General features: G+C 39.1%; 1 protein-coding gene across 1 annotated transcript in view; it reads right to left on the minus strand.

Annotated features, from left to right (window-relative positions):
* The window catches only part of PLCXD3 (phosphatidylinositol specific phospholipase C X domain containing 3), a 154804-nt gene that overhangs the window by 55286 nt on the left and 74345 nt on the right, over positions 1–25173 (minus strand). The window contains exon 2 of the mRNA XM_010957360.3: positions 1308–2016. Within this exon, the coding sequence (XP_010955662.1) occupies positions 1308–2016 (709 nt within the window). The remainder of the gene's footprint in view (positions 1–1307; positions 2017–25173) is intronic.

Genomic DNA, 25173 nt, shown 5'->3' on the forward strand with positions numbered 1-25173 from the left:
GGTCAAGTCACTCCACCACTAAATATAATTTTTTCAGCTCCCCGTTGTTCACAGGATGAAGTTCCCAGTAGCCTGGCTAAGAGCCTTCTTGCAAATGTGTGCCTGCCCCACTACAAGTTTCATCTGCCATTTCTCACCCTATATGCTATGCTGGAAGGCCACCCATAGCATTCTCACCTCCTTGTCTTTTCTCCTCATTTTCTTGTCTTTTCTTACAAAGACCCTGAGCAAGATATTCATGCACTCTCTCTTTATCATAATTCAAAATATCAATTAAAGATAAAAGGTGTGATAGGAATTGTGTTTGCTCTTCAGACAATGTTTGTCTTGCTTAGTACTTTAACTGAAAAGAATAAATAATATGTACAATTCTACATTTTGTGTCAGGGGAATGAGCTACAGAGATCTTTGGTGATTGTTAATTATACCTCACAGGTAATCACTACTCTACATGTATGGCTGGGCTTAATCAATGAAATGTCTACCCTCTGGAGGATGATTCTTGCTTAGAGTATAGCATAAAGGCACAGATTTATGGCTTGAGAAGAATGGGGGTTGAGTCTTTGTGTCATCATTCATTGCCAAGTGGCTTTAGGCAAAACATATCACTTCTCTGAACCTTAATTTTTATCTGTGAGACAATATCTACTTCCCAGGGTTGTTACACAAATCAGATGGAATTAGGTACATGAAAATACCTGAAAATAGTAGAGAAGGGGCTTTGTAATCTATAAAGTGCTACACAAATGTGAAAAGGAGTGCTATGAAAAGATAACCAGATGTGGAGTCAAAGTGCATGCTGCAATGGGTTGATCTGTGTCCTACAAAATGACATAATGAAGTCCTGATCCCCAGTACCTGTAAGTGTAACCTTATTTGGACACAGGATGTTTACAGATGTGGAGTTACGATGAGATCATCAGGGTGGACCCTAATCCAATATGACCGGTTATAAGAGGAGAAGAGAGAGAATCACAGGGAGAATGCCATGTGAAGGTGGAGGCAGATATTGGAATGATGCATCTATAAGTTAATGGACCCTGAGGGGAGAGGCATGGGAAAGGTTCCCCCTCAGAGCCCTCAGAGGGAGTCGATCCTGCTGACATCTTGCTTTCAGACTTCTAGCCTCTGGACCTGAGGGACAGTAAATTTCTCTTGTATCAAGCCACCTAGCTTGTAGTACTTTGTTGTGATAGCTGGGAAACTAACACACACGAGTATGAATTTTATTAGCTCCGTAAGTTACTAGCTCTTTGAATTTGGGTTAAATTACTTAAAATTTCTCCTGATACTTTAAAGACACTTACCTTTCTGTGATTGTTTCTCTGAGACCGCTGGCCACGCCTTTGACCACGGTGCTGGCCTTGGGGGTCAGCACCACCTGAGATATAAAAAACGACCCCTTCTTTCTTCTCTCAGTGATGGACGCCTGAAGAAACTGGATCAGTTTTTCTGGGTCGGTGGTGTTGGCCCAGGGAGCTGGCATCATCTGGCCTGGCCAGAGAAAGGGCACCTCCAGAGCCACTGGGCTGTGGTAGAAGACCAGCACTTGATAGTCCTTCTCCCACAGGTACTTGAGACTCACCTCCTGGGCAAAAATCGCTGGGCACATTTTATTCCCGTAGATGTCTTTCAGCATTTGGACCAGTTTTTCATGGTGGTATTTCTGCATCCCATAAAAATGGTTGAAGTCCAAGAATACTACCTCCTTATGGTGATCTGTGAGGAATGCATTGATCTCCTCCAGGCCTTCATTGACTTTGGCACTGAACAAACCATGAGCAAAGTAGAGTTCATTGTCGGGGTCTCTGGGCTTGGTGGAAATTCGAAGATCAAAATAACGGATCCCAGCTCCTAGCTGACCAGTGAAGTTCATTGTTTGAGTGGCCAGCCATTTCCGCATCAGCTTTTTGGCTACAGTTCCAAACACAGAGACAAAATTCTGGACAGTTTCTGGCTGTTCAGGCCCCACTGGAGAGGCTTCATCAATGTAGAAGCTGAAGGAATCATGAGATCCTAGAAAAATAACAAGGCATGATGTGGTTACATTTCAGTCCTTTGTCCTTCCTAACTTCTTTCCCTCTTGCAATGTCCCTGTCTCTTCCTCAAATGAGCCAAAGGAAATACTCAGGAATATTTACCTAGTTCATTCAAATGTCTTAGAAGCGTCCTTTTTATAACTTAGTGTAGTACACAGAGGACTTCAATAGACCAAACGGTTTGTAAAATGATAAGAAAAAATGCCATCTAATAAATATTTTAAAATTCAGAAGATCATCTTCTATTTTTAATGTATTCATTGGAATGTATTCATTAGAATTGGTTTTCTATGTAGGCGGCATACGTGACCATCCATAAACTAGAATTTATAGGGACTCACCAGTTTCCAAATACTTTGTCTTCAACCTTGCTCTTTCCCTTATTTCAGGTTTATTTTAAGCCTAGAGGGCTTGTTTCAATGAATAAAGAAGACCTTTTCACCAGCAGACGATCAGTGTCACCTCATACACTTGGGAAAGTGTAAGAGGTCACAGGAATAGAGGAAGGGAAGAAAAAATGCAGGAGAACAGTACAGTGCTGGCACATTCAACTTCATTTCTGACCCTGCATTTAGGCAACCGTGAACGTAGATAAAGTCAAGTACTTCTTACATATTGAATAAACAATTATTTTTTCTTACAAGTTAACACAACTGACAACATTTAAAAATTAACTAATAGACTATTTTCTTAACAGACATTTATTCTCAACAATGAAAGCTCTCACTGGAGTTGCTTCCAAATTTAGAAGAGATTTCTTCCTAGGAAGAATCTAGTTAGTTAGTTAGTTAGTTATTTCTGGCAGTTACAAATACAAAACTCCAGAAGTGTAGTGATGAACCTGTGTATGATTTGTCTTGTAAGTACAGAGTGCCGTTTAAAATATGATTGGACCCAAAAAAGGAAAAAAATATTTCAAGTTGTAATTTTATTTTTTAAAGCCTCCTTTAATTCTTGGGCATGACTAAGAAGTAAAATTAAATTAATGTATTCTGGATTTTTCACATATTAGAAAAAGCAGGTGTCATCATTCCTCATCTGCTACTCTGGCTTCCTCACATCTTGTTGCTCCACTCCTGATCTACATCCCCTGAGGCACAGCTTTTTCTAGATGTTTCACCCTTCCAACTCAGCACACACACACACATGCATGTGCACACACACACATACACAGCCCTCTAAGTTTATTATCATCACGTCAGGGCCTTTGCCTGATTGAAGCAACTTTTTTTCAGTGGTGCAATACTTATCTTTGTCTATATTCCATGTCTGCATTAATCTATATCTACATGTCTCTATGCATATCTCTATATCTATGCCTAGCATTAAACAGCCCATAAGAGTCACAAGAGTATGAATTTCAGACACCATGGTAGGTATTTAGAGAAAATATTTTGAAAAATACTTTGATGTCTTGCAAATCATAACCTTTAAGATTTGGAACAGATAATACCTCAGAATTATTGGGCTTTTTTCAAACAATGAAAGGTAACCCCCAAATATAGAAATGCCGTGTTTAATTTCATCCTGAACTATCTGATCTATTTATCTTTAGGAGAAAGTATGGGAAGAAAATGTGAGCACTTTATGAATAAGCAAAACTGTCAGTTTGGATCTGGCATTGACAAATTTTAATAGGGATTTAAATTGCTACATGTTGATTTATTAGTTGCTGTTCAGTCGATTGCTAGTATTAATGAAGGAACTAAGCAAATTGTAATATTGTTCAAGAGTATGTTTAAAGAAAGAAATAAAAAAGTGAGTTTAAGAAAAGTTATAATGAAATAACCTAGGATTAAAATAGGTATCAATAAATAAGCCCTCAAAATAAGGGCTAATTTACAAAATTTACAAAATTTAAAGTTTATTTCCAGGCATGTGAAAAAAAGGTGGATGAAAGTAATTGGTTATTTTTGTAATCTAGTTGAAGACAGAATTAGAAGCAGAAAGGGAATTAAATATGACTACATTTCTTCCTCCAGAAATGAGTTGTTCTTTGTTTTCAACATGTTAATAATGATATTAATTTGTTATTAAGGCTAAAATAAGGTAATGTTAAAAATATAAATTAAAAACAGCCAACAGTCAGAGGAGAAACCATTGATCCCCTCACCAATAGTCGTTCTAAGCTAGATTACGCTGATGTGCAGAATGATGCATCAGATGCAAATATTATTTGGAGAGGAGAATTAAATTATCCATCAATACAAAACACTATCTATGCATTTTGGGAGAAAATACATAATCTAATTTTAGCCAAAAAAAGAATATTTTCAGGACTTTTAATTTCATTTGGATAGCAATTCCTCTCCAATTTCAACATTTCCTCTAAACCATTACATTTTCTATTTGTTTGAACTTAAAATAAAAATACAGCAATACTGCTTTATGACTTTCAACAACAGAGAAAAAGTCTGGCCCAGCCCTGTGTCTTTAAAACTAGAAAGGCTGCCTGTGAGTAAAACAGTGCTAAGCACTGTTTTTTTGTTCGTAGCTACATTCACAACCTGTCTGCCTTATCTGGCCTAATATTTTGGTTGTACATTAGCTCAGTATTCCCATTTTCTTGTCCTCTTATCCTTCTCTTATCTACAGCCCCAGGCTTGTCCCTTGGACCTGATGCTTAATGTTTCTTCTCTGATTCCGAACTTAGCTTCTCCACGTTGGGTTTGATTTGCCCTCTCTACTCAGACAAGGGCTGGCTACTTCCATCATGAGCTCAGTCCAGTCAAGTTCATTTGCTCTGGCTCTGGATAAGTGAATGTAATGGAAGAGGTTATTTTCTTTCATTTCTTGGAAACAGGCACCTTTATTAGTTTCTCCTCAGTCTGCTACATCATTCCCTCACTCAGGCAGCAGGCATACTTCTAAGACAGACCCTAACATCCTCTGTCCTCCTGGCATTCACATCTCTCCATCTGAGTGTGGGCCCAATCTAGGGTTTGTTTCTAATGAATTAAATAACACAAGCAGGATGGGATACCACTTCTGAGGTTAGGTTACAAAAGTTTGTGATGTCCATCATGCTACTCTCTCTCTTGCTGGTTTTGATGAAGCAAACTGCCATGCTGGAGAGGCCCATGTGACAAAGAATGACCTCCAGACAACAGTGAGTTAAAAACTGAGCCCCTCAGTCCAACAGCCCTCAAGGATCTGAATCCTGTCAGCAGCCACTGACTAAGTTTGGAAACACATCCTATCCCAGTGGGATCTTGATTGCAGGCTTGTGAGAGACCCTTAAGTAAAGGGCCCAGTTAAGCTTTGCCTAGATTCCTGAGCCACAGAAGCTGTGTGTTGTTTTAAGTGACTAAGTTTTCAAATAATTTGTTACACAGCAATAGTTAACTATTACAGGTTATAACAACTCTTTGGGGTTAATGAGGGGATTTGAGGTCTACAGACCCAACTGCCTAATATAAGAACTTGGAATCTTAATGAAGATAAATGAATTTAATATAAAATGTTCACATGCATCTCTTTATCAGATAAGAGAAAGAGTGGAAGAAAGAAAGGTGGTTTAGAAAGTCTTCTTGAATACACAAATGGAGTTACTCCATTCTACATACTGCCATGGACGATCTTAGATGTTATCTAGTCTAATTTGCTAGCATGCAGCATCCATTTTATTAACTTGACAGTGTAAGGAATCTGTGTGATGATCTCATTTTTATGATCTCTTGTAGTACTGGACTTAGCTTCTCATCCTATCATTTGGTGTGGTAGGAAATTCTAGGATGGCCCCAAAACTCCCAACCCCTAGGCTAGATGCCCAGTATAATCTGCTCCCTTTGAATGTGGTAAATATGATGAGATATCATTCTCATGATTATGTTCCAGTATATGGAAAAGAGATTCTTTTCAGATATAATTAAGGGTGCTCATCAGTTGGCTTTGAATTTACCAAAGGGAGATTACCTTGGGCCTGTCTAACCTAAGCAAGTAAGCCCATCAAATAGAGATAATGAACAGCAGATGATCTGTTGGTCTTGAAGAAGCAAAATGCAATGTTGTAGGAGGGCCATGTGGCAGCTGAAGAATTAATAGCCCACCAAAGTAGTATGAAAATTACATTGAACTGAATATGTCTGAACAATCAGCAGCCACAAGCAAGAAACATTATCTATACTTAAACCAAGTCTCTGAAAACATAGTCACCATTGATTTTCCTCCCAGAGAGTTTCTTGGTTGGGAAAAAAAAAAAAAAAACAACTGACCTTAGCACCAGAAGTGTGAGTTCAGCTATTCATCAGAATTAAAAAAAAAAATTAGAACCTTCCATGCTCTCCCATTGAAGGCTTACCCACCCTTCTTTTGTTAGGTTTCGTGTATGAGCCTTTCTGGTTATTCAGTGAGTTACTCGTCTTTGAGTGCTTCCGCACGTACACCTTGTATACATAAATAAACCTTGTCTTTTCTCCTGTTTATCTGTCTGTTGTCAATTAATTTGTAGACCACCAATCATTGGATTCAAATCGGAAGAGCAAACGTTTTCCTCCTTACAGAGTGAAGAGTGGGCAGCTTCTAGGATCTGAGGGTCACCATCCTACAACTCAAGGAACTAGAGTCTGCCAACAATCAGCAAGCTCGCAAGAGGAGCCTCAACCTCAAATGAGATTACAGCCTTGGCCAACACTTTGATTTCAGTCTGGTGCAGTCTGGCCTTCACGTTAAAGTAAACTAGGCAATGCAGTGCATTGAGAGCAGCACTGAAAGGGGTGCTGGGAGCCTAGGCTTGAATTCAAGCTCACTAACTCACAGTTTAACACTGGAGAGTCATCAGATTGTTGACAGTTCTGGCTTTGAGTTTCCCGATTGTTCACTTAGTATACTGTCTACACCTCCTTCATAGGATTCTTACAAGGAAGAAACGAATCCATGTTCATGAAAGTTCCATAAAACAACTATAAAACTTAAATTACTATTATTTTCTTATGATGATATATCTAATCACAAAACACCTACTCACTTGTGGCTAAGAAAAATATTACCTAGACAAATACAGATTGGGTTGACTGTATAAGCTCATTTAGAAGGAAGGCAGGAAGAGAAATAACTTAAGTTGCAGGATTTAGGTTTGTAAATATTTTTTGCAAACAAGATTTTTATCCATGACTTGTCTAAGATTTAGCAAATGTAGAACAATCAAAATTATGCTATTTCTCGTTGCTTTGAATGGCAACTAAATCTTTATATTCTACCATCTTGAGAAAATTGATCTGTTATGTATGTTACGTATTGCCTCTCTTCCATTCAGTATATTTCCAGTATTATCTATATAAGCCCTTTGAGATGAAGTTCTAGTTGGCTTCTGTTTGGCCATCATTCCATTTCAGATTTTACAAAATTATGAGTTTAATCAACGTCAAAGAAAATGTATCAAGTCCATTACATCTGTGAATGTGCAGAACAAAAAGGCCTGGTGGGCTAAGGTTTGACATGCCCATGAGTGTGCAATTCCAGTATCTACATTCCTAACCTTAGAATCAAGGCTCTGACTGTCAATATAAGAACCGCTCCCCTCCTGGCCTCTGCAGAGCACTGAGCTTGCTTGCAAAAGCTTATGCATGGTACTCTGTATTTCCCTTTCCTTGCCTGTTCCTTCTATTCATGTTTTATTTAGCACAGGGCTGAGGTTTTTAAGATTCCTGCTTTCTTGGGAACCAGGTTTCCTGTGAATTTGATATCTTGGTACCTCTTGTGATAGTAGGGCCAACCACACAGGAGTACGGAAGCATATGTTCCTTCCATCTGTGAAACAAAAGAAGACTGCTCGGTGAGGAACTGAAAGGGTAGATTTAGTTTCTGAGGCCCTTTTCTAGAGTGGAAGATAGTCAGGTGGCACTATCTCCACTTCCCATAAGAAGAGTCAGAGCTCTGGAGTGGAGTTACTCTCCTTTCTTCCCTTTATGAAAGTCTTATTCCCGGTCTTCTTTTGTGACTTACATGGATTCCTTTGTACACTCCTGATGGCCTACTTTTTCCCTGAATTTCACAGTTCCTCTGGTCTGCAGCTCCCTCTCATCAACTAGTGATTATTATTAGATGTTGTTACCAACACTCATTTTGCTCATTGAATTTTTTCTATCTTTATATCTTGCTCTCTATCTGCAACCCCCTACATATTTATATACACTGATTTTCATCTAGAATGTAAGCTTCCTAAAAAGCAAATCATTATGCCTTGTAATTTCCTATGCCCACTAGTGTGTATCTAGCTTTATTCATGTAAAAACATTTGATTCAAGTCAATAGGTCACAATTGTTCACAGAAGACACACTACAAAACTGAAATAGCTGCTTTTACTAATAATCATTTTTATAGGTTAGGCCAATATTGGCCCTCTCTTTTTTTTTTTTTCCCCATTTCCTTTTAGATTTCTCAGAAATTAACCTACACAAGCTGGCTCTCCCTTTCCTGACTTTGGTTCCATCTTGAACCCACTGTAAATAGATTATTATGATTGCAACTCATATAAAACCTCTGAAATAGCCTCAGTGACTACTAAACAAACTCACCAGCCTTCTGTGACTTCATTCCTACACCCTAGCACAGAGCTGGACAGGCATTTAGTTAACGTTGTTGAATAAACGCATGAGTGAGTCTTGCTCAGCCTTCCTGGAACAGTTGATATTACTGTGCTTCGTTCCTGAAATATTTCCCTCCTTTGGCTCGCTGGAGTTTTTCTACTTCCTCTGAAGTTGTCCCTCCTCAGTCTCCTTTGCTGTCTCTTGTTGCTCTTCCAATTCCTAAACCAGAGTGTTGTCCAAAGTTCTATTCAAGACTTCAACTCGCTCCATGCTTCTCCTTGATCTCATTCATTTCTTTGGCCTCATGCCTTACAATAGATGCATAATAAATTGATACTATCTAATCTGACCTGCATTACAGATTCCCTGTCTGCCTACCAGGCTGCTAAATTTCACTACTCCATGGGAAAACTGAAACTTAAAATGTTCTAAATGAACCTTAGTTTCTTCCCTTTCAAACCTGCTCCTTTATATGTGTCCCTTTCATACTTATCTCATAATCCTTTTATCTCATCCTTAGATTCATGTTGAATTCTTACTTGCCCCTCAAACCTCACATTCAATCAGCCTTAAAGTCTCTTGTATTGACCTCCAAATTCTCTTTCAGGTATGGCCTATTCCAAAATTCCATTGCCAGTGGCCTTGTATCCTGCTGGACCACTGATACAGCTTTTAGGTAATGTTCCCTTCATCCAAGCTACTACCGTTCAACCTTCCTCTATAGGCATTACTCTGCCTTAGCCTGCAGAATAGATTTAATCTTAGAAGAAATGGATTCCAGCCAATAGAGTGGCATTTGTCAACAAATCCCTCTTGCTTTCTGTCTCATTTTCATTAACATGAATTTTGCCTTGGTTATTTATCTCATATTCAAGTCTTCTTAGGGAATTATTTGCTCTTATGACCCCCTCCCACCCTTAGGAGACTGAAATTTCATCACTAAATGTTAGATTGGTAACTAGAACCAGGTTACCTGCTGAGTCTGTCTGCCTGTTGGTATTCCTTCAATACCACTGACTCTAGAGTCCTAATTAGGCAGTTCCATTACCTCTTACCCTTGTGCTAAATCCCTAAACACAACCTTGGTGTGCATCCTGACCTTGAGAGGGCACAAACCCGACTGATGGCACACAGGACTCTGACCTCAGCTCATGATCATCTCTGCAGGTAGATCTGTACTGCCCCATTTCTGATAGTACTTAAAATAAATAAAACCTACTCTTGGTTTCTAAATGTAACAGAGGAGAGAAAATACACAGATTATGAAAACAACATTAATTCTCAAATCACTTTTACTTGGTTTGGAAGTCAGTCAATTATGTCCAATTTTAACTGCACAATTCTCAATCTGACAGAAAAAAAATTTCAAAATTAATTACTTGGTCCTTATTTGACAACCTACAGTTAATCTCATTAATTTTTATTTACCCCATTGATTAAAGTGATCAGTTATTTGGATTTCTCAGAAACAAAGATTAAACCTTGCAGAATAAGGATCACTCCTTATTCCTGGCATGTAATCCCACCTCAGTCCTCCAGCACATGATCAGGTCTTTGTGGACAATATGAGACTTTGTGTCATCAGAGATAATGCACAGGATGTATCACAAACCGAAACACTTCTAAAATTGAACAGATAATTAAAAACTACACACTCATAATTTGATATGTGTACTTCACTTGACATAAATGTATGGGAAACACAATTTTTAATATTAAATTAAACCCGATATATCTTGCAGAACGCTGAGATCAATCCTTTTGTAAAGAAAAAAGCAAAATAACCATGCTGTGATTTCTCTTGGGTAAATCTGTGCCTTTCATATTGTGTAAAGCCTTCTCCCTCAGCACATCTCAGAGACAGTAAGCCGAAGTAAAGGAGGCTGGCTTCCTCACTTAAATCTTTTGATCCGGGATCCCAGATGCTAAATTTGAGAAACTCTGTTACATCAATGCCTCCCAGTAGAGAAGCTCAAAATTCATCACAATTTCTTTAATTTACTGGGTTTTTTTTTAAACCAATAGACGAGCTGAGAGTTAACAGTTTAGAGCAGCAGCGTTCCAATCCAGGGGCAAGAAAAAAGCCTGCTTCAATTGCCACCTTAGTAAAACTGTTAAGCCTCCTTTTCATACTTCTTTTAAGGACTATCAATAGGGCTGCCAGAAAAAATAATTGAGATCCCAAGAAATAGAGAAGTCATAAATTACTGTCTAACTTCCCATAAACCAGCTCAGCTTTGCATTCTCCCTTTCCACTGCAGCATCTGTCTGGAAGGACCATGTTCAGCAGAGAGTCAAACCGAACCATTCTCTGAGCTGTTGCTGTGTGTACAGAGCTGATAAGCCAATGATTACAATATCCCAATCTTCTAAATCTGCCAACACAGTATTGGTGAGGGTAGATTCCTAAAAGAGAAGGTTCTGCAACTGGGAAGAATCTATATCTGAAGTATAAAGATTTAAGAGGAAAATCAATAGAGTGGCAGTATTTGTTAGGTACTCAGAAAGACCAATAGACCCATCTGTTCCCCTAGAGAAGTGGTACTTAATTGGGTGGTTTTGATCCAGGAGATATTTGACAACACATGGAGATGTTCTGCATTGTTACAACTGAAAGAGGCAGTGCTACCGGCATCTAGAGGACCAAGGATGCAGCTGAACATCCTACAAGGCCCTGGACAGCTCCCACAACAGTCAACCAGCCCAAACTGTCAGTACAAGAGTTTCCTCTTATCTGCAGGGGATACGTTCCAAGACATCCAGTGGATGCCCCAAACCACGGATAGTACCAAATCCTATATATATACTATATTTTTTCTGTATGTACATACCTATGATAAAGTCTTACTTATAAATTAGGCCCAGTAAGAGAATATTCAAACTCTTGCAATTTGCTACACTTCGGGGTCATTATTAAGTAAAATGAAGGTTACTTGAACACAAGCACTGAGATACTGCACTGTGACAGTCAATCTGATAACTGAGACAGCTAAGTGACCAACAGGCTGGACACTCTGGACAAAGGGATGATTCAAACCAGGGTGGGCTGGAGCAGTCGGCGTGAAATTTCATCACACTACTCAGAACAGTGAGCAATTTAAAACTTATGAATTGTTTGTTTCTGGAATTTTCCATTTAATATTTTTGGACCACAGTTGACCACGGATAACTGAAACCGAGAAAAGCAAAACCTTGGATAAGGGGGAACTGCTGTAGTAACAAGGCTGAGAAAGCCTGCTCTACTGGAAACCATACAGGCAGATAAAGTAATTTCCAGAAGTAGAAACCAAACACTGAATTGCCTCCCTGTACCTGTACACACATTTTCCCAAAGCAAAACTCATCTCTCACATGCTTCTCATTGTGCCACTCTACTTCGAAGCTGTTCTGAGTACTTACGGCAACTGAAAACTATCACACATGAAGCATTGCTTTTGGATTTGTTTGAAACCCAACAGAATATGTGGCTTAGGCACTTATTTCTACCAATCTCTTAATTTTTCCCTTCAAAACTTCTTTCAATTGATCTGACAGTTCTCAAGATAATCAGTAAATCTTTCAGGTTAAAATTAAACCATGCAGATAGGTAGTTGTTATTCATTGATCTCCATCTTCACTCCAGAAACTTCTGTGAGGCTCAAGTTTTGTAGAGACTAGATTTGTCTAGCTCTTACTTAACAAGTCAAGTACCTACTGTGGGCAAGACACTGATAAGAGCTCTGGGTGTGGTTGAGAAGAGGTGGGAGGTTGGGGTATTAAAATCACAGCACTTATCAAGTAAGGGAAGGGAAGGTAGGTTCCTTCTATCAAGTATCTCTTATGTCTCATGTCCTGCTCTGTAGTATCAAGATTTTGGTGGACATTTATTGATTACCTGTTACATGCCATGCATCGGATCAAGGACATGGAAGTAAAGCAGTATAGCTGATCCCTAAGCAATTAGGGGGATCGACCCTCTTTGCAGCGGAAAATCCATGTATAATTTATAGTTGGATCTCTGTTTATTCAGTTCCTCTGTATTCTCGGTTTTGCAGCTACAGATTCCATCAACCACGAATCTTGTTGTAGTATTTATTATTGGAGAAAATCCATGTGTAAGCGGACCCAAACAGTTCAAACCCATATTGTTCAAAGGTCACCTGTACAAGACTCATCTGACGCTGCCCTTGTGGAAATCATATAATAGTGGGGTGAATTAGGCAAGAAAAATCACTATTATTATAAAGTATGACAAGTGCTGTAAAAACTATATGTGATACTTTTTGATATCCTGAGCTGGGTATCATCTTCTAGAGCTAATTAATAACCAAAGGTAAAGGGTGAGAATAATATCTCCAAACACACGCAATTGTTATGGCTATACTTTTACAATACTAATGTGCTTATGGATCACCTGAGGATCTTGTTAAAATCTGGGGTGAGGCATGAGATTTTGCATTTCCAATAAGCTCCCACGTATTATCAATGCTATTGTTTTAAGGACCACACTTTGAATAGTGAGGAATTAAGGTAATAATGGCATCTCTTCCTCATCAATTACAAACCCATTTCCTTGCTTTCTTTCCTCAGTTTTCTATGCTTCCTCACCCTTAGCTCCCATGTCTTCACACACACGCACACACACACTTGCATACACACATACACACTGATGCACACACTTCTGCATGTATGATTTCCAAGTTTGGGGAGATGTCATAAACACACATGTTGTGGGTTATTAGCTGAATCCTTTGCTGTGTCACTAAGAAGAAAGTCTAAACTGATCTTTGTTTTTTATTTATTAATACAACATTTATTAATAATCTTTATAAGAAAACATTTATTTTTGTAAGTTTTCTGAGGTCACTTACGTGTGAATTCTGGAAGGCAATCTGATCATCTTAATAAGCCAAACACAAGTCCTTGGCCACAAGAACAAGACAGTAGCAGATCTGAGCACAAGAAAGCCTCATCTCTCTTATCCTTGAAGCCACCAAGCTGCTCTCCTTCAAATGTCTTTGTTTCCAGATTCATAATGACCACTCTACCAGATGCAATGAGTCAGGGAGAAGCATGAATCAAGGATGACTAAATAAGAAAGATAGAAGGTGGTGTTTATCAAAGAAATGTGGCAAAGATTAAGGAGAAAAATGGCATTTTTTTTTTGACAATGTTGGCGTTGGCTATTTTAGCAGAGCTTAGAGAAGAACACCAAAGGAATCTTTGTCTGTTGGTGAACAATGTGGGAGAAAACCAGAAGAAAGCCACACTTTCCCTGGTACTCTGCTCTGCTTCAACTCCCAGAGGGCCTGGATAGCCCAAGAAGGACAAGACAGTCTGTACCTAAGAGAGTGATGTGCTTTACCTAAGAGGAAATATAAGAAAATCTGTTGCATAACAGACTGTCTGGTTCTTGCTCCAATTGCTGTCCCCCAGGATGCTCCCTGAAGTCAAAAGAAACTGAACTCTCAGGAGCTTTTAGTAACATGAAGCTCATGGTTCCCAGGCCACTCAAGATGGGATCTCCTTTGCTTGTGGAGCTTCTGCTACACCAGGCTTCTCTCTGCTAATCGAATACACTAAGCTCATTCCAATTTAGCCCTTGTGCACACTCTTCCTCCTGCTCTGCGCCTCGTTGTGTGCCTGACTGGCACCTTTTCATTCACATCTCAGCTTAGATGTCATTCTCTTCAGTAAACCTTCCTGTACCTAAAGTACCCAACTCAACCCACCCTCCCTCGTATATGATCAAGTTTTGTTTTCTTCATTGTATTTAGCACCAGCTTCGAGTTTCATTTTATTTAATTGCCTATTTGCTTATCATCTATCCCCACCCAACTAGAATTTAAATTCCATGAGAATAAGAATCTAATCTGTCTTGCTCACTATTGTATCGCCAGCAAAAGGCACAGCAATTGGCACATGAAAGATACTCAAATACTTGTTGCATGAAATAATATCCTTCCACCTCTGTAAACCTCAATATCCTAATCTGTAAATGGGCTGATAATGCCATCTGTGTATAAAATTATAAAATAAAATAAGTTGGTAAGCACCAGACATGGATCACAGAAAATACTGCACAAATATTAGCTTTTATTACCACTATTGACTATTATTTCTGCATTATTAACTCTGAGCACTAAGTGCTTGGCACATAGTAGGTTGTCACCAAATATTGGCTGAATAAACAAATGAAAGAGAATTGTGCCAAAAAGTTATAAACACTGTGGTGGCCATAAATTCTTGGAGCTCCTCAATGGAAATATTACCACAGCCATCCAGGAGTGCTTTAACGTGTTTTAAAGTCCTCTCTCTTATTGCTTCCCTGGATCACGAGTTCCCTTTCCTGTGCCAGATACAGCAATGCCAAGACCCACCATCTCTGGAAGGCTCTGCTCCTTACTGACATGCCATTCCAGATTTGTACCACAAGTGTAGGTTCTCCTGATATTCAGAGCCATAACCCATAGCTCTCACTTAACCCAGACCACCTGTAGGGGGCTCAAGCGTAGGGTAGTGGGGTAGCTTACTCCATGACCATCTCTTCCCCCACTAGTTTTATCCTTGGGACAGGTAGCTAAATCTAAGCATGCACAGCAGCCATTGAAAGAGTCACAAAGGAGATTCAGTCAAATTCAGGTAATATATACATCATAAGAAAAAGGAAAACAACTGGGGAGGGAGATGTGGCTGCCACACATAGCCAGCCCTGTCTCCCCTACTCCTCTTTAGGAGCTGATTGTTTAAGACGCTGATAACTTTTTAACAGCACCTCCTTCCCTGGTTTCTCCACTAAAACCTTCGTGTAGTGGCAGACTCCAGAATTTGGGGCAGCTTTGAATATTTGCAAGCACAGAAGCAGCTCTGGCTACCTGGACAGATAGAATAAATGGCCTGGGGAAAGGGACAGGGCAAATTAGATGAAACCAAACCCCTATCACTAAAACCTGCTACTCTGAATGAAGAATCTCTATTGTGCTTTTCCTCTAAGAAGAAAACAAATAAGAAACATGGCAAATAAACAATCCAATTATTACATTCTCTTAGATTTGAGAGCCAGAAGGCCTCTGAAGCCTATTTAGCTTTTTTCTTGCATGTCTGGCACCATTGGTTTTCCTTTTATGAATAATGAAAATCTGAAATAACACAACATTACCCTTCATCATGTCTGCGCTACAGAAAGAACATCTTCTTGAAATATAAGCCTTTGATTCTATGATGCCCTCACAAAACACCACTTGCCCACAGCTGGATCATTTTTTTTTAATCAAAAATTTATCTGAGGCATGGGGATGATATATTCCTCTGGTCTTTCTTCCAATCTCCCTTTCTCTTTCTCCAGCCTTGAGATCTGGATATGTAAAGAACAGTATATCTCCTCTTACTTTCCAAACTCATGGCAAAGCTAAAATAATAAGCAATGTCTGTAGATCTGGTGCACACGTATACACTGGTTTATAAAAACTAGAACATAGGTACCATTATTCATATCACAGAACATATGAATAGCATCACCTTAATGCTACCTGATATTCTGTTCTATAAATCCAAGAACACCCATGCAGATTACATGCTATACAAACATCTCCAAACCATTCACCCCAAAGTACATACTCGTTATAAAGCATTATTTCTTGCAATGGTGTTGGTTATGCAGAGTATTAATTAGGAAGATATATATATATATATATATATATATATATATATATAGTATTATCTTACTTTCAAATGAAAAATCCATTACTCTACATTGTATCTAAAATAGGTAATGGATGTTGCAATTTGTGAAATGAAAAAAATTATGCAATGACACTCAAAATGTATTAACTGAAAACTAATTTTGTAAGTATTTCACGAGCACCTAGGACTTGTCCTGCACCAGGCTAATAATAGATATAAAAGAAGACAGCCATTCTCTGCCATTCAAGATCTTTCTTAATCTCTCATGGTAAAAATAAATATAGGACAAGGAAACTCGGGGACAATGACACCACTGGTCTTATCCAGGGGCTGATGGTCCTACTCTCCACCAGCTTCAGCCTACTCCCTCTTCTATATCCCAGCATGCATATGTTAATTTTATTGGCTGCAAAGCAAATGTGATAACATTAAGGGGTAAACTAAAAAATAAAGAATGCAATTTTCCTACCCTAAGAGAGCTTCCCTAGAGAAAACTATCCATTTACCCATATATCCTTTTAGAATGTGTTCATATGCATTCATATTTTACACAGTTTGACTGGTGTTTCCCCAGCACACTGGATTATATCATCAATGCTTTCCACGGTATTACATAGTCATCAAAGAGTGTTTACACGATTGCATCATATTGCACATGCTAATACATACTTTAACAAATCCTCTGTTAGTATGCGTTTCTGAGTTTCCTCTCATATAAGTTAGGTAAAGAAAACTTTCATTTTTTTTACAATAAATTTTAGAAACTCAGTAGTCCCATTTTTGGGGTGACTTAACAGCATTTCCTCCTTCTCTACTTTGTCACTTCTTCCTGTATCCTTTCAAAGTTGTTTAAGCACCTTAAGAGAAGTAATGGAGACTAAAACCTGGCTGTGGAAGTCATGGGAGTTATGAGAGGGGAAAATTACAGCAGCAATGAACCTTTCCACTCACTCCTCATACCTTTTTCAGTCCCATACCTTTTTCGGTCAGCTCCCTGCTAGGACACAGACATTTCTCATTCCAGTTTTGATACATCACATCTCTGTTTCCTCATGTATCTTCTTTTTTTTGCCAGTCCTTACTTAAAGTGTCTACTCACTCAAAACCTTACCTCAAGGATTGCCCGCAGCATCACGCCAAAACATCTTGATATTATCTGGACTTAGACCTATACTATGTAGAGCACAGACAGAAACTAACACATTCCAAACAATTGTTTTACTTCTTAAGGAAATTCTTTTATTTGAAAACCCTTTTTTATAGTGCCAGATTATTTGTATCATCTTCTGGTAGGAACTGTTCAGACTGGATTTAAAGTGTGGTCAAATATGTACTCCATGTTCTTATTCATTTTTGGTCTCTTCAGGAAAAGAGAAATAATGAAAGCTGGAATGATCTCCCATGATAACCAATCATTTTCTAGTGATCCCAGGTTGATAGAAAAACAAAACAAAACAAAACAAAAAGTAACCATAATAAACCCTGCCATTTACTGTTTTCTACTTGCTAAAGTTTATGTTTGCTTAGGGAGTTAACACTAGATCATACAAGATTGCAAATAATTAAAACATAACTCCCTAGTTAGAAGTTATTTATTTTATACAAGCCAGGCAAATCCTCTGCAAGTGAATGAGCCCAAGATTAGATCACGAAATTCACAAATTTGTACAACATAAGGAAGGGATTGCTGTGAGCTGGCTCAATTTCAGTGTCAGAACAGGAAGAACAAGAGGAAATATTGGGGCCATTTTGTTTTTGCATTGGCCTTGGAAGAGTCAATTCAAATCAAATCAGCAAATGCATTTTGAACACCTGCAATGAGAAAAGAAACATGCTAAAAACCATGGAAGATATAAAAATAAGTAAGACAAGCTCTGGTTCCAATAAACTCAAATGAATGTTTTTAAAAGAATGATTCTTACTTTTAAAGAAGTTTAGATGAAAAATGCTAGAGAATACAGCCGAGGAGACTATTATTTTACTTTCCTTTATTAATTTCTCACTGTCAATGTACTTGAATTGCACCAGATTTGAATTAGCTGAATTAGCTCCTTGACTATAAAAGTTTTTCTATTTTTATAATTAGTTTAGGCAACAGTCATATTGCCTATGATATGGGAGAAGGGTTTTCAAAGTTCCACTATAACTAGTCTTTGAATCTAAGTAGAGTGTCTTGTTTCTGCACTTTAAGATATGGTAAACTAGATTTTTTTTTAAAAAAAAAGTCTCCTACTACAAGAGAAATATGTGAAAATATCTTTTTAAAATATTTTATTTAAAAAATGCACAACTGAGCCAGTAAGGAAAATCTTCAATGGTTAAAACCAAACCAAAGAGTAGATAGAATCCAGCAGGCTAAGCCAACTCTGAAGCCTTGGATGTCATGAGGACATTTATTGATACAAAACCCTAGGGCTTTGGGCTTTTACAGGTATGTGGGGAAAAGGCCTGTGCCTACGTAAACAGTATTCATGTGAAGCTAAAATCTTCTGTGGCTGTAGTATAACCCTATACTCTCCATGAAAGTGAGGTTTCCCTTTACAAAGGGAGTTGGCCAAGCAATTTGTCTATCTTTGCCTTGGCGCTAGATTGGGGTGGATGGGAGGAGATAGGGAGTAGAAATTATCTTTGGTGGGGAAAAAAAAGTAGTATCCAAATGGGAAAAGATATGCTATGGATTTCAATCGTATTGGTAATATTTTATTTCCTAATTTGTATGGTGGATATGAAGGTGTTATATTGTCCTTATATCAGCGTTATGTCTTTAATATCTCTGCATCAAATAAAAGAAAAGGAGCCTATAACAAATGTAAAATAGCATTGTCTTCAGATTAGAAAATATTTAAGGTACAGCTGATTAATGACAATTAAAATTAGACCTGCCGCCTCTCAACTCCTAATCTCCTGATATATATTTTTTAAATGTTTCAATTCAAGAAATCCTAGAAGTTTGATATTTTATTGTGAGATGTGGCTGAGTCCAGTCTCAAGAATAAATCATTTCCAGAGGCCTTGTCTAAGATTTACCAATACAGTCAGCCCTCTGAATCTGTGGGTTCCGCTTTGACCCACAGTTGGTTGAATCCATGGACACAGAACCTGCTGATACTGAGGGTGGGAGGGCTGACTGCACTATGCCATTTTATGAGCATCCAAGGATTTTGGTATTGGGGGGGTGGGCTGGGACCAATACCCAGCGGATACTGAGGGCCGACGTACTGTGTGGGCTCTTTGGGATAGCCCTGTAACACACCTTCTGCCTGGTACAGCCTTGAATACAACATTCATCGCAGACCCAGGTTAGAAAATCCACCACAGATGGTTCCTTGTTGAACCAGACTTTATTGGCAGATCTATACGTTTCCTTTGACCATTCAGTTTATGCTGACCTTGTCCGTTTCTGAATTCTTGAAGCACTTATTATGCATCCTTATCTCTCAGATACTTAGCTCTATTTTGCATTTCATAGGTCTATACATTATCTCCTCAATGAGACCTGAAGCTCCCAAAGAAGAGATTTATTTTGCAATCCCTACATTGCCAAGCAAATTTCAAGCTGGAGGGGATATTATCTGCTTGAAACCTCTCATATTACATTTGAGGTAACTAGTCCTACGAAGTGACTTGCCCCAAATCACACAGTATCTGTCAGAGTATCAACAGAAAACAGATGGCAAAACTCATTTAGGATAATTCAAGGAGAGTTTATTCGTAAAGGGATGATGGGGGGTAGATAAACCAGAGATTGTAATGCAGGGTCTCAAGGCTAGTAATAGTTTAAAGACTCCTAGACAGCAAAGAATAAGGATAAGGAGTGTTACCAGAAACTAGCAGAAGAGAGCTGTAATGAAGCCTGCCTTGAGAGAAACAAGAATCTTCAGTGAAGGGGCTCTTCCATCTCAAAGTGAGCTCTAACAGAGATGCAGAGCAATAAATACCCCAACATCACTTTCCTATACCCACTTGAGGTATCTCCAGTGGTTAAACCCAGCTGCAAGCTTGAGAACACAGAAACCCATTAATGAATCCCATAGTAGTCAGCCTTCTGGAGCCAAGGGCAAGGTGAAAGATGGTGGGTAGACCTGGAGAGAAAAGGAAACACTATTTGGGACATATTACTTTGGTTGTAATAGAGTTCTGACCTGAAGTCCACCACCAACTAGAACATAATTCCTCTCATATTACTCAAAATGCTTAATGAATTGAGTTGGGTTACTGAACTGAATGAAAACTTCCCAACAAGACAGAAGCTCTGGGCATGTAATGTTGGGTAAGGGTCCAGTGAAGGCAGATCTTAGACCATTTCCTACTATCAGAATTGGAATCAGATCCAGGAGCTGTACTCAGAAGCAGATGGGAAGCCAGTGTTGTGCCCAGGGCCAAGTGAGTAGAATGTTCCAAACCACCAGATCCATGCAGCATCCTCTTTTACTAAACAGTGACACAACCCAGCATATGGCAGGCCGGACACTGTGTGAAGTGTGGAACCATAGCCAAAGACAGATCTGGTCTGGCTTAAAAGAGACATGCTAGCTTTCAGAATCTGAGAGTTAACTCTGCAAAGTGCCTTTCCATTTGAGAAGGGATCTGGCAGGGTGAAAAAGTTCAAGAACCACCGGTCTTTTGCCCACACCTAAGACCCCTGCTCCAGTCAGAGGTAGAACTGAACTCTATGAGATGAGAGTAGGCACACATGTCTTTGTGGGTTTAAAGGCAGCTCTCCTAAACCTCCAGCAGAGACCCAGAGATTAATCTTATATGAATAAAAGACATTTCCCAGGACCAGTCATCAGACTGGGAACACTGACATGGATGGGCATGACGTGAACGACGGTGGGGCCATTTCAGGATGATGTACAAGATATCTACTAGGTCTCTCTCTTTCCTCCTCATATCTGTAGTTAACATCAGTGGTGCCCACTATTTCTGTGCACACATATCTCATTGGGCTATTGTGATAATCAAGTGAAACAGCACTTTGAAAGTTAGAGGGCTTTCTGTATATGACAATTATTATTACCCGTTGTGCCTAAGGGTCCCAGGAAGGAATACTCATTTCTATCCCTTAGGATGGCCATTATCCTGAAAGGTGATTTCATTGCTGATACCTGCATTACAAAAAGAGTTTACCCCTTGCAGTTGGGTGGATAAGGTGATGGAACATGCCTTCTCAGGGGCCCCAGCTGAATTCCTGAGTCAACTTCCTCCTTCCCACCCTAGGAACTAGCAGCTAGAAGCAGATGAAAACACAGGTCAGCCAAAAGAAGGACTCAAGGTACTGTGTGATCAGACCATGAACAAGTATTCCCTTGCCTCCTGTTTTAACTCAAGGCAAGAAGACAGAACTAGTGACTGAAGAATCAACAGCAGAGGGACAATCAGACCTCTGAGAAATCCTTGGAGAAATCCCAAGGGAAGAAAAGAATCATGGCACAGAATAACACATTAATATTAACTGCTCTCTGATTAGCAGCTAATTGTTGCAAATGAGTTTACCAGCCTCCTCCCTGACAATTAGGAGAGTGCTGCCATCACAAAGCTGTCAAGCTGTGGCACAGATCTGTACTGTACAAACCTGTGACAAGTAGACCTCTGGGAGGAAACCACAGATACTCAGGCAAGGTGACTCTGGGTACCGGGGGAGGGCAGCCAGGGAAACCTGCCTACAGCGGGGCCTGATCTGGTGCATATCAGACTGGCTGAACAGACTGAGCAGGTTTCTGGAGATTAGTATATGGGATAGAGAAAAGAAAGCAGCCTCATGTGCTGTTTCATCTCACTACTGGCTAACAGTTTGGAATTATTGAAGTACTGGTTTTCAGAATTCCAATGGCATATTAAAGTGTCCAAACTTAAGCCTTAGCAAACAATCAGACAATGAATGTAATTGCCTCTTTATTATTGGGGGAAAATTTTGTCCAGGATGGCTCAGGATAGTCTTTTCAAACTGCAGTATAGGTACATGACAGTGTAGGGTTCTAAAGCCAGTGCATAAGCATGGCATATATTTCTAGAACATCAGCTTTACCTGATATTTGAAAAGGGAAGAGATCGTTTTCATCAGACACACTCACACACACAAATGCACACATTAAGGAGAAGAGGACAAAATCTGCTTTTGATTTGTTTTGTTTTATTGAAGTATAGTTGATTTAGTTGTTGTGTTAGTTTCTAGTGTACAGCAAAGCAATTCAGTTAGAATATATATATTTTTGCATAGCTTTTGTTTTTAAGATAAAACATGAGGCTTCAAAGATTTCTCTTTGTGGCAAGCTTCTCTGAACAGCATGCAGACCCATACCCCCTGTTTGGGGGCTGCAGTTTATATATGGTCATTAAAAGTGTTTGGATGGACAATTCCAAGGAATTCTAGTACAGCTCCACATGGCAGCAGACGGACAGGCTGTACAAAGAACCCTTAAAGTCTTTTTATAAACCTAGAAGTTGAAGGCAAAAGGTATATATATGAGTTATATTAATTTTTTGGTACAGTATTTAACATGTGCCTGGAGATATCCTAAAGTTCTCCAGTTTATGAATGAAACTAGATCAAGGGTTCCTAAAGTGGACATAATATGTTCTTGTTCCCCCTCTTGTCTTCCTGCACAACCCCCCAACATCTTCCACCCCAGAATCCTGGCTGAAAACACATTCACTCATCAGCTGTCTGAGCTGTTTGTTTCTCCAACAGTGACACTGACTCATTCATCATTTTTTGAAAGAACATGGCCCCCAAATATTTTGTCATTTCCTGTGATTCACAATGAAATGATGAACCATCACCCCCAAAAAGGTTGCATTGTTCATCAAAAAAGTCACCTTGTGCGTGGAAAGCAGCAGAGTCACAGAGGCCACGGCCGAGCACAGCAAGTCCTGGGTTCTGCCATTTTGGAGGCGTGGCTGAGGCCACTGCCCGTGACAGATAGACGGTGGGTCTTACTTTATGTCATTATTAGTCCCCTCGTCTCATCCTGTGTAGATTAAACACATGAAAGTTGGAATTTTGGCAGGAGAGGAGTTGGGGACTAAGGGTTTGAAAGAAAATGCCTTCTGATGGAACTTCCGGTGAGAAGAAAATAGGAAAATGTGGCCAGCAGCAAGAGTCCCTCCCTTCCCAGTTCTGCTCAAGATTTTACAGCCACAAGTCTCCCCAGAGTAATTAAAACTCCCTACCCTCAAGTTTCATGATAACAGAAAAGACCTCACAAAACATGAGGGTCTATGTCCTATAGAAGACATTCATTATTTAGAATAATTTCCTGGAATATTAGGATCAAAGAGCTATAGGAAGATTTAACAGATTTCCTAGGACACGATACTTTATTTCTAATAGACAATGTACATGGCAAGCCAGACACATCTCCGTGATGCCAAGACATAGTTGGAGTTCTGGGAAAATAGCAGATAGCATGTTGCTCTGTGTTCATCATGAAGTAACTTCAAAAAAATCAGAGACTGAAATTCCAGAGATCCAGGACAAAACCCTCTCATGTCTTTGAACAGTGTAATCTTATTGTCCACTAAATCAGTCTACATCAGTGGATATCCTGGAGAGAATGGCATGTATTCTGTATCAGATTGCCCAGTTCCACGTTTTAGCTACATGACAACAGGTTAAATGACATAATCTCAGTGTGCTTCAGTTTTCTTAGCTGTGAAATGGGGAAAATACCATAGACCAACCTCACTCAGTGGGCTGTTATGAGAATTAAATGAGGCAATGCATGTGAAACACAGCAAAGTGCTCAAATGCCAAAGAATTAACTGTTATGAGTGTGATTACCATCAGAAAATTATTTCTATGAGCTTCCTTAACAAGCTCCTTTAGTAGCTAAATAATTCCATTTTCCTTTTTCTCTTTCTCTTAATTTCCTTTTTCTCTTTCTCTTCATCACTAATTCCTTTTGTTTTTATTTTAATTACTCTGTGTCAAATATGTTATTACTGTAACATGTACAAATCTTTTCAAAAAGTATGTGAGGTATAAATTATAAATTAAAAATGAATATCATTATTGTACCTATATAAAGTGTCTCATCTATGATTTCTTAAGTGGACTTCTTTTTGTATCTAATTCCTATCCACAGAGCAAGAAGGAACATCTGGATGTATAGATGTATATTAATTAGAGAATATAACAAAAGGGAAGAAAACCCACATGCATGACACTAAGTGTGACATTATTTGAAAGTGAATCTGTAATGTCCATTTGACTCTTCCTTAGCTCAGAAGTACACAACTTTTGGGTAATAGTACAGCTATTACAGAAATCCTAGCACAAACTAAGTAAAAACCCAAAGATCTATTGGCACAAATTAAATGTTCCTCATCCTCCAAAACAACTGACTTTAGATGCCACATGAAACAAGACTACGATAATTATGTTTTCTTTTAGGAATGTAAAAGGTAACGAGAAAAGATGCAAAGGAATTACCCTGTCTGTGTCTACCTACCAAACTCCTTCTCCTGCTAGTGAGCAAGTGGGTTACATCTCTCAGGCTGGGCTTCTGCCCAAACTGCCAGGCTGAGCAATCCAACTCCTCCTGCTCCTCTGTGGCAAGCGGCACCTCCAATGCTCAGGAGAGAATTTATCTTTGTACAGCAGGATAATTACAGACAATAGGTGAGGCCATGGAACACAAATACAAAATGACATTATTTCCACATTTTTAGTCTTTCCCCCACCCCCTAATTTTGTCGCATCACCTCTGCATTGTCTGCAAGGTATTGGCCATTACCACTCTACTCTTTCAGGCAGCTTCTTTCTGCAATCATGTGGCCAGTTAACTCTGTTATACGTAGGTACAGGTAATCAAATTCAAATATCCAATAAGCTCATAGATTGGGACACTTTTCCCCTGCATTCTCTCTGTTTTTTCAGTTGATATCCCTCCACCAAGTAGAAACCCAATCCCTTTATGCTCTCCTGGGGTGAAGAGAAGAC

The sequence above is a fragment of the Camelus bactrianus genome, chromosome 3 (assembly GCF_048773025.1).
Source record: "Camelus bactrianus isolate YW-2024 breed Bactrian camel chromosome 3, ASM4877302v1, whole genome shotgun sequence".
Lineage (NCBI taxonomy): Eukaryota > Metazoa > Chordata > Mammalia > Artiodactyla > Camelidae > Camelus > Camelus bactrianus.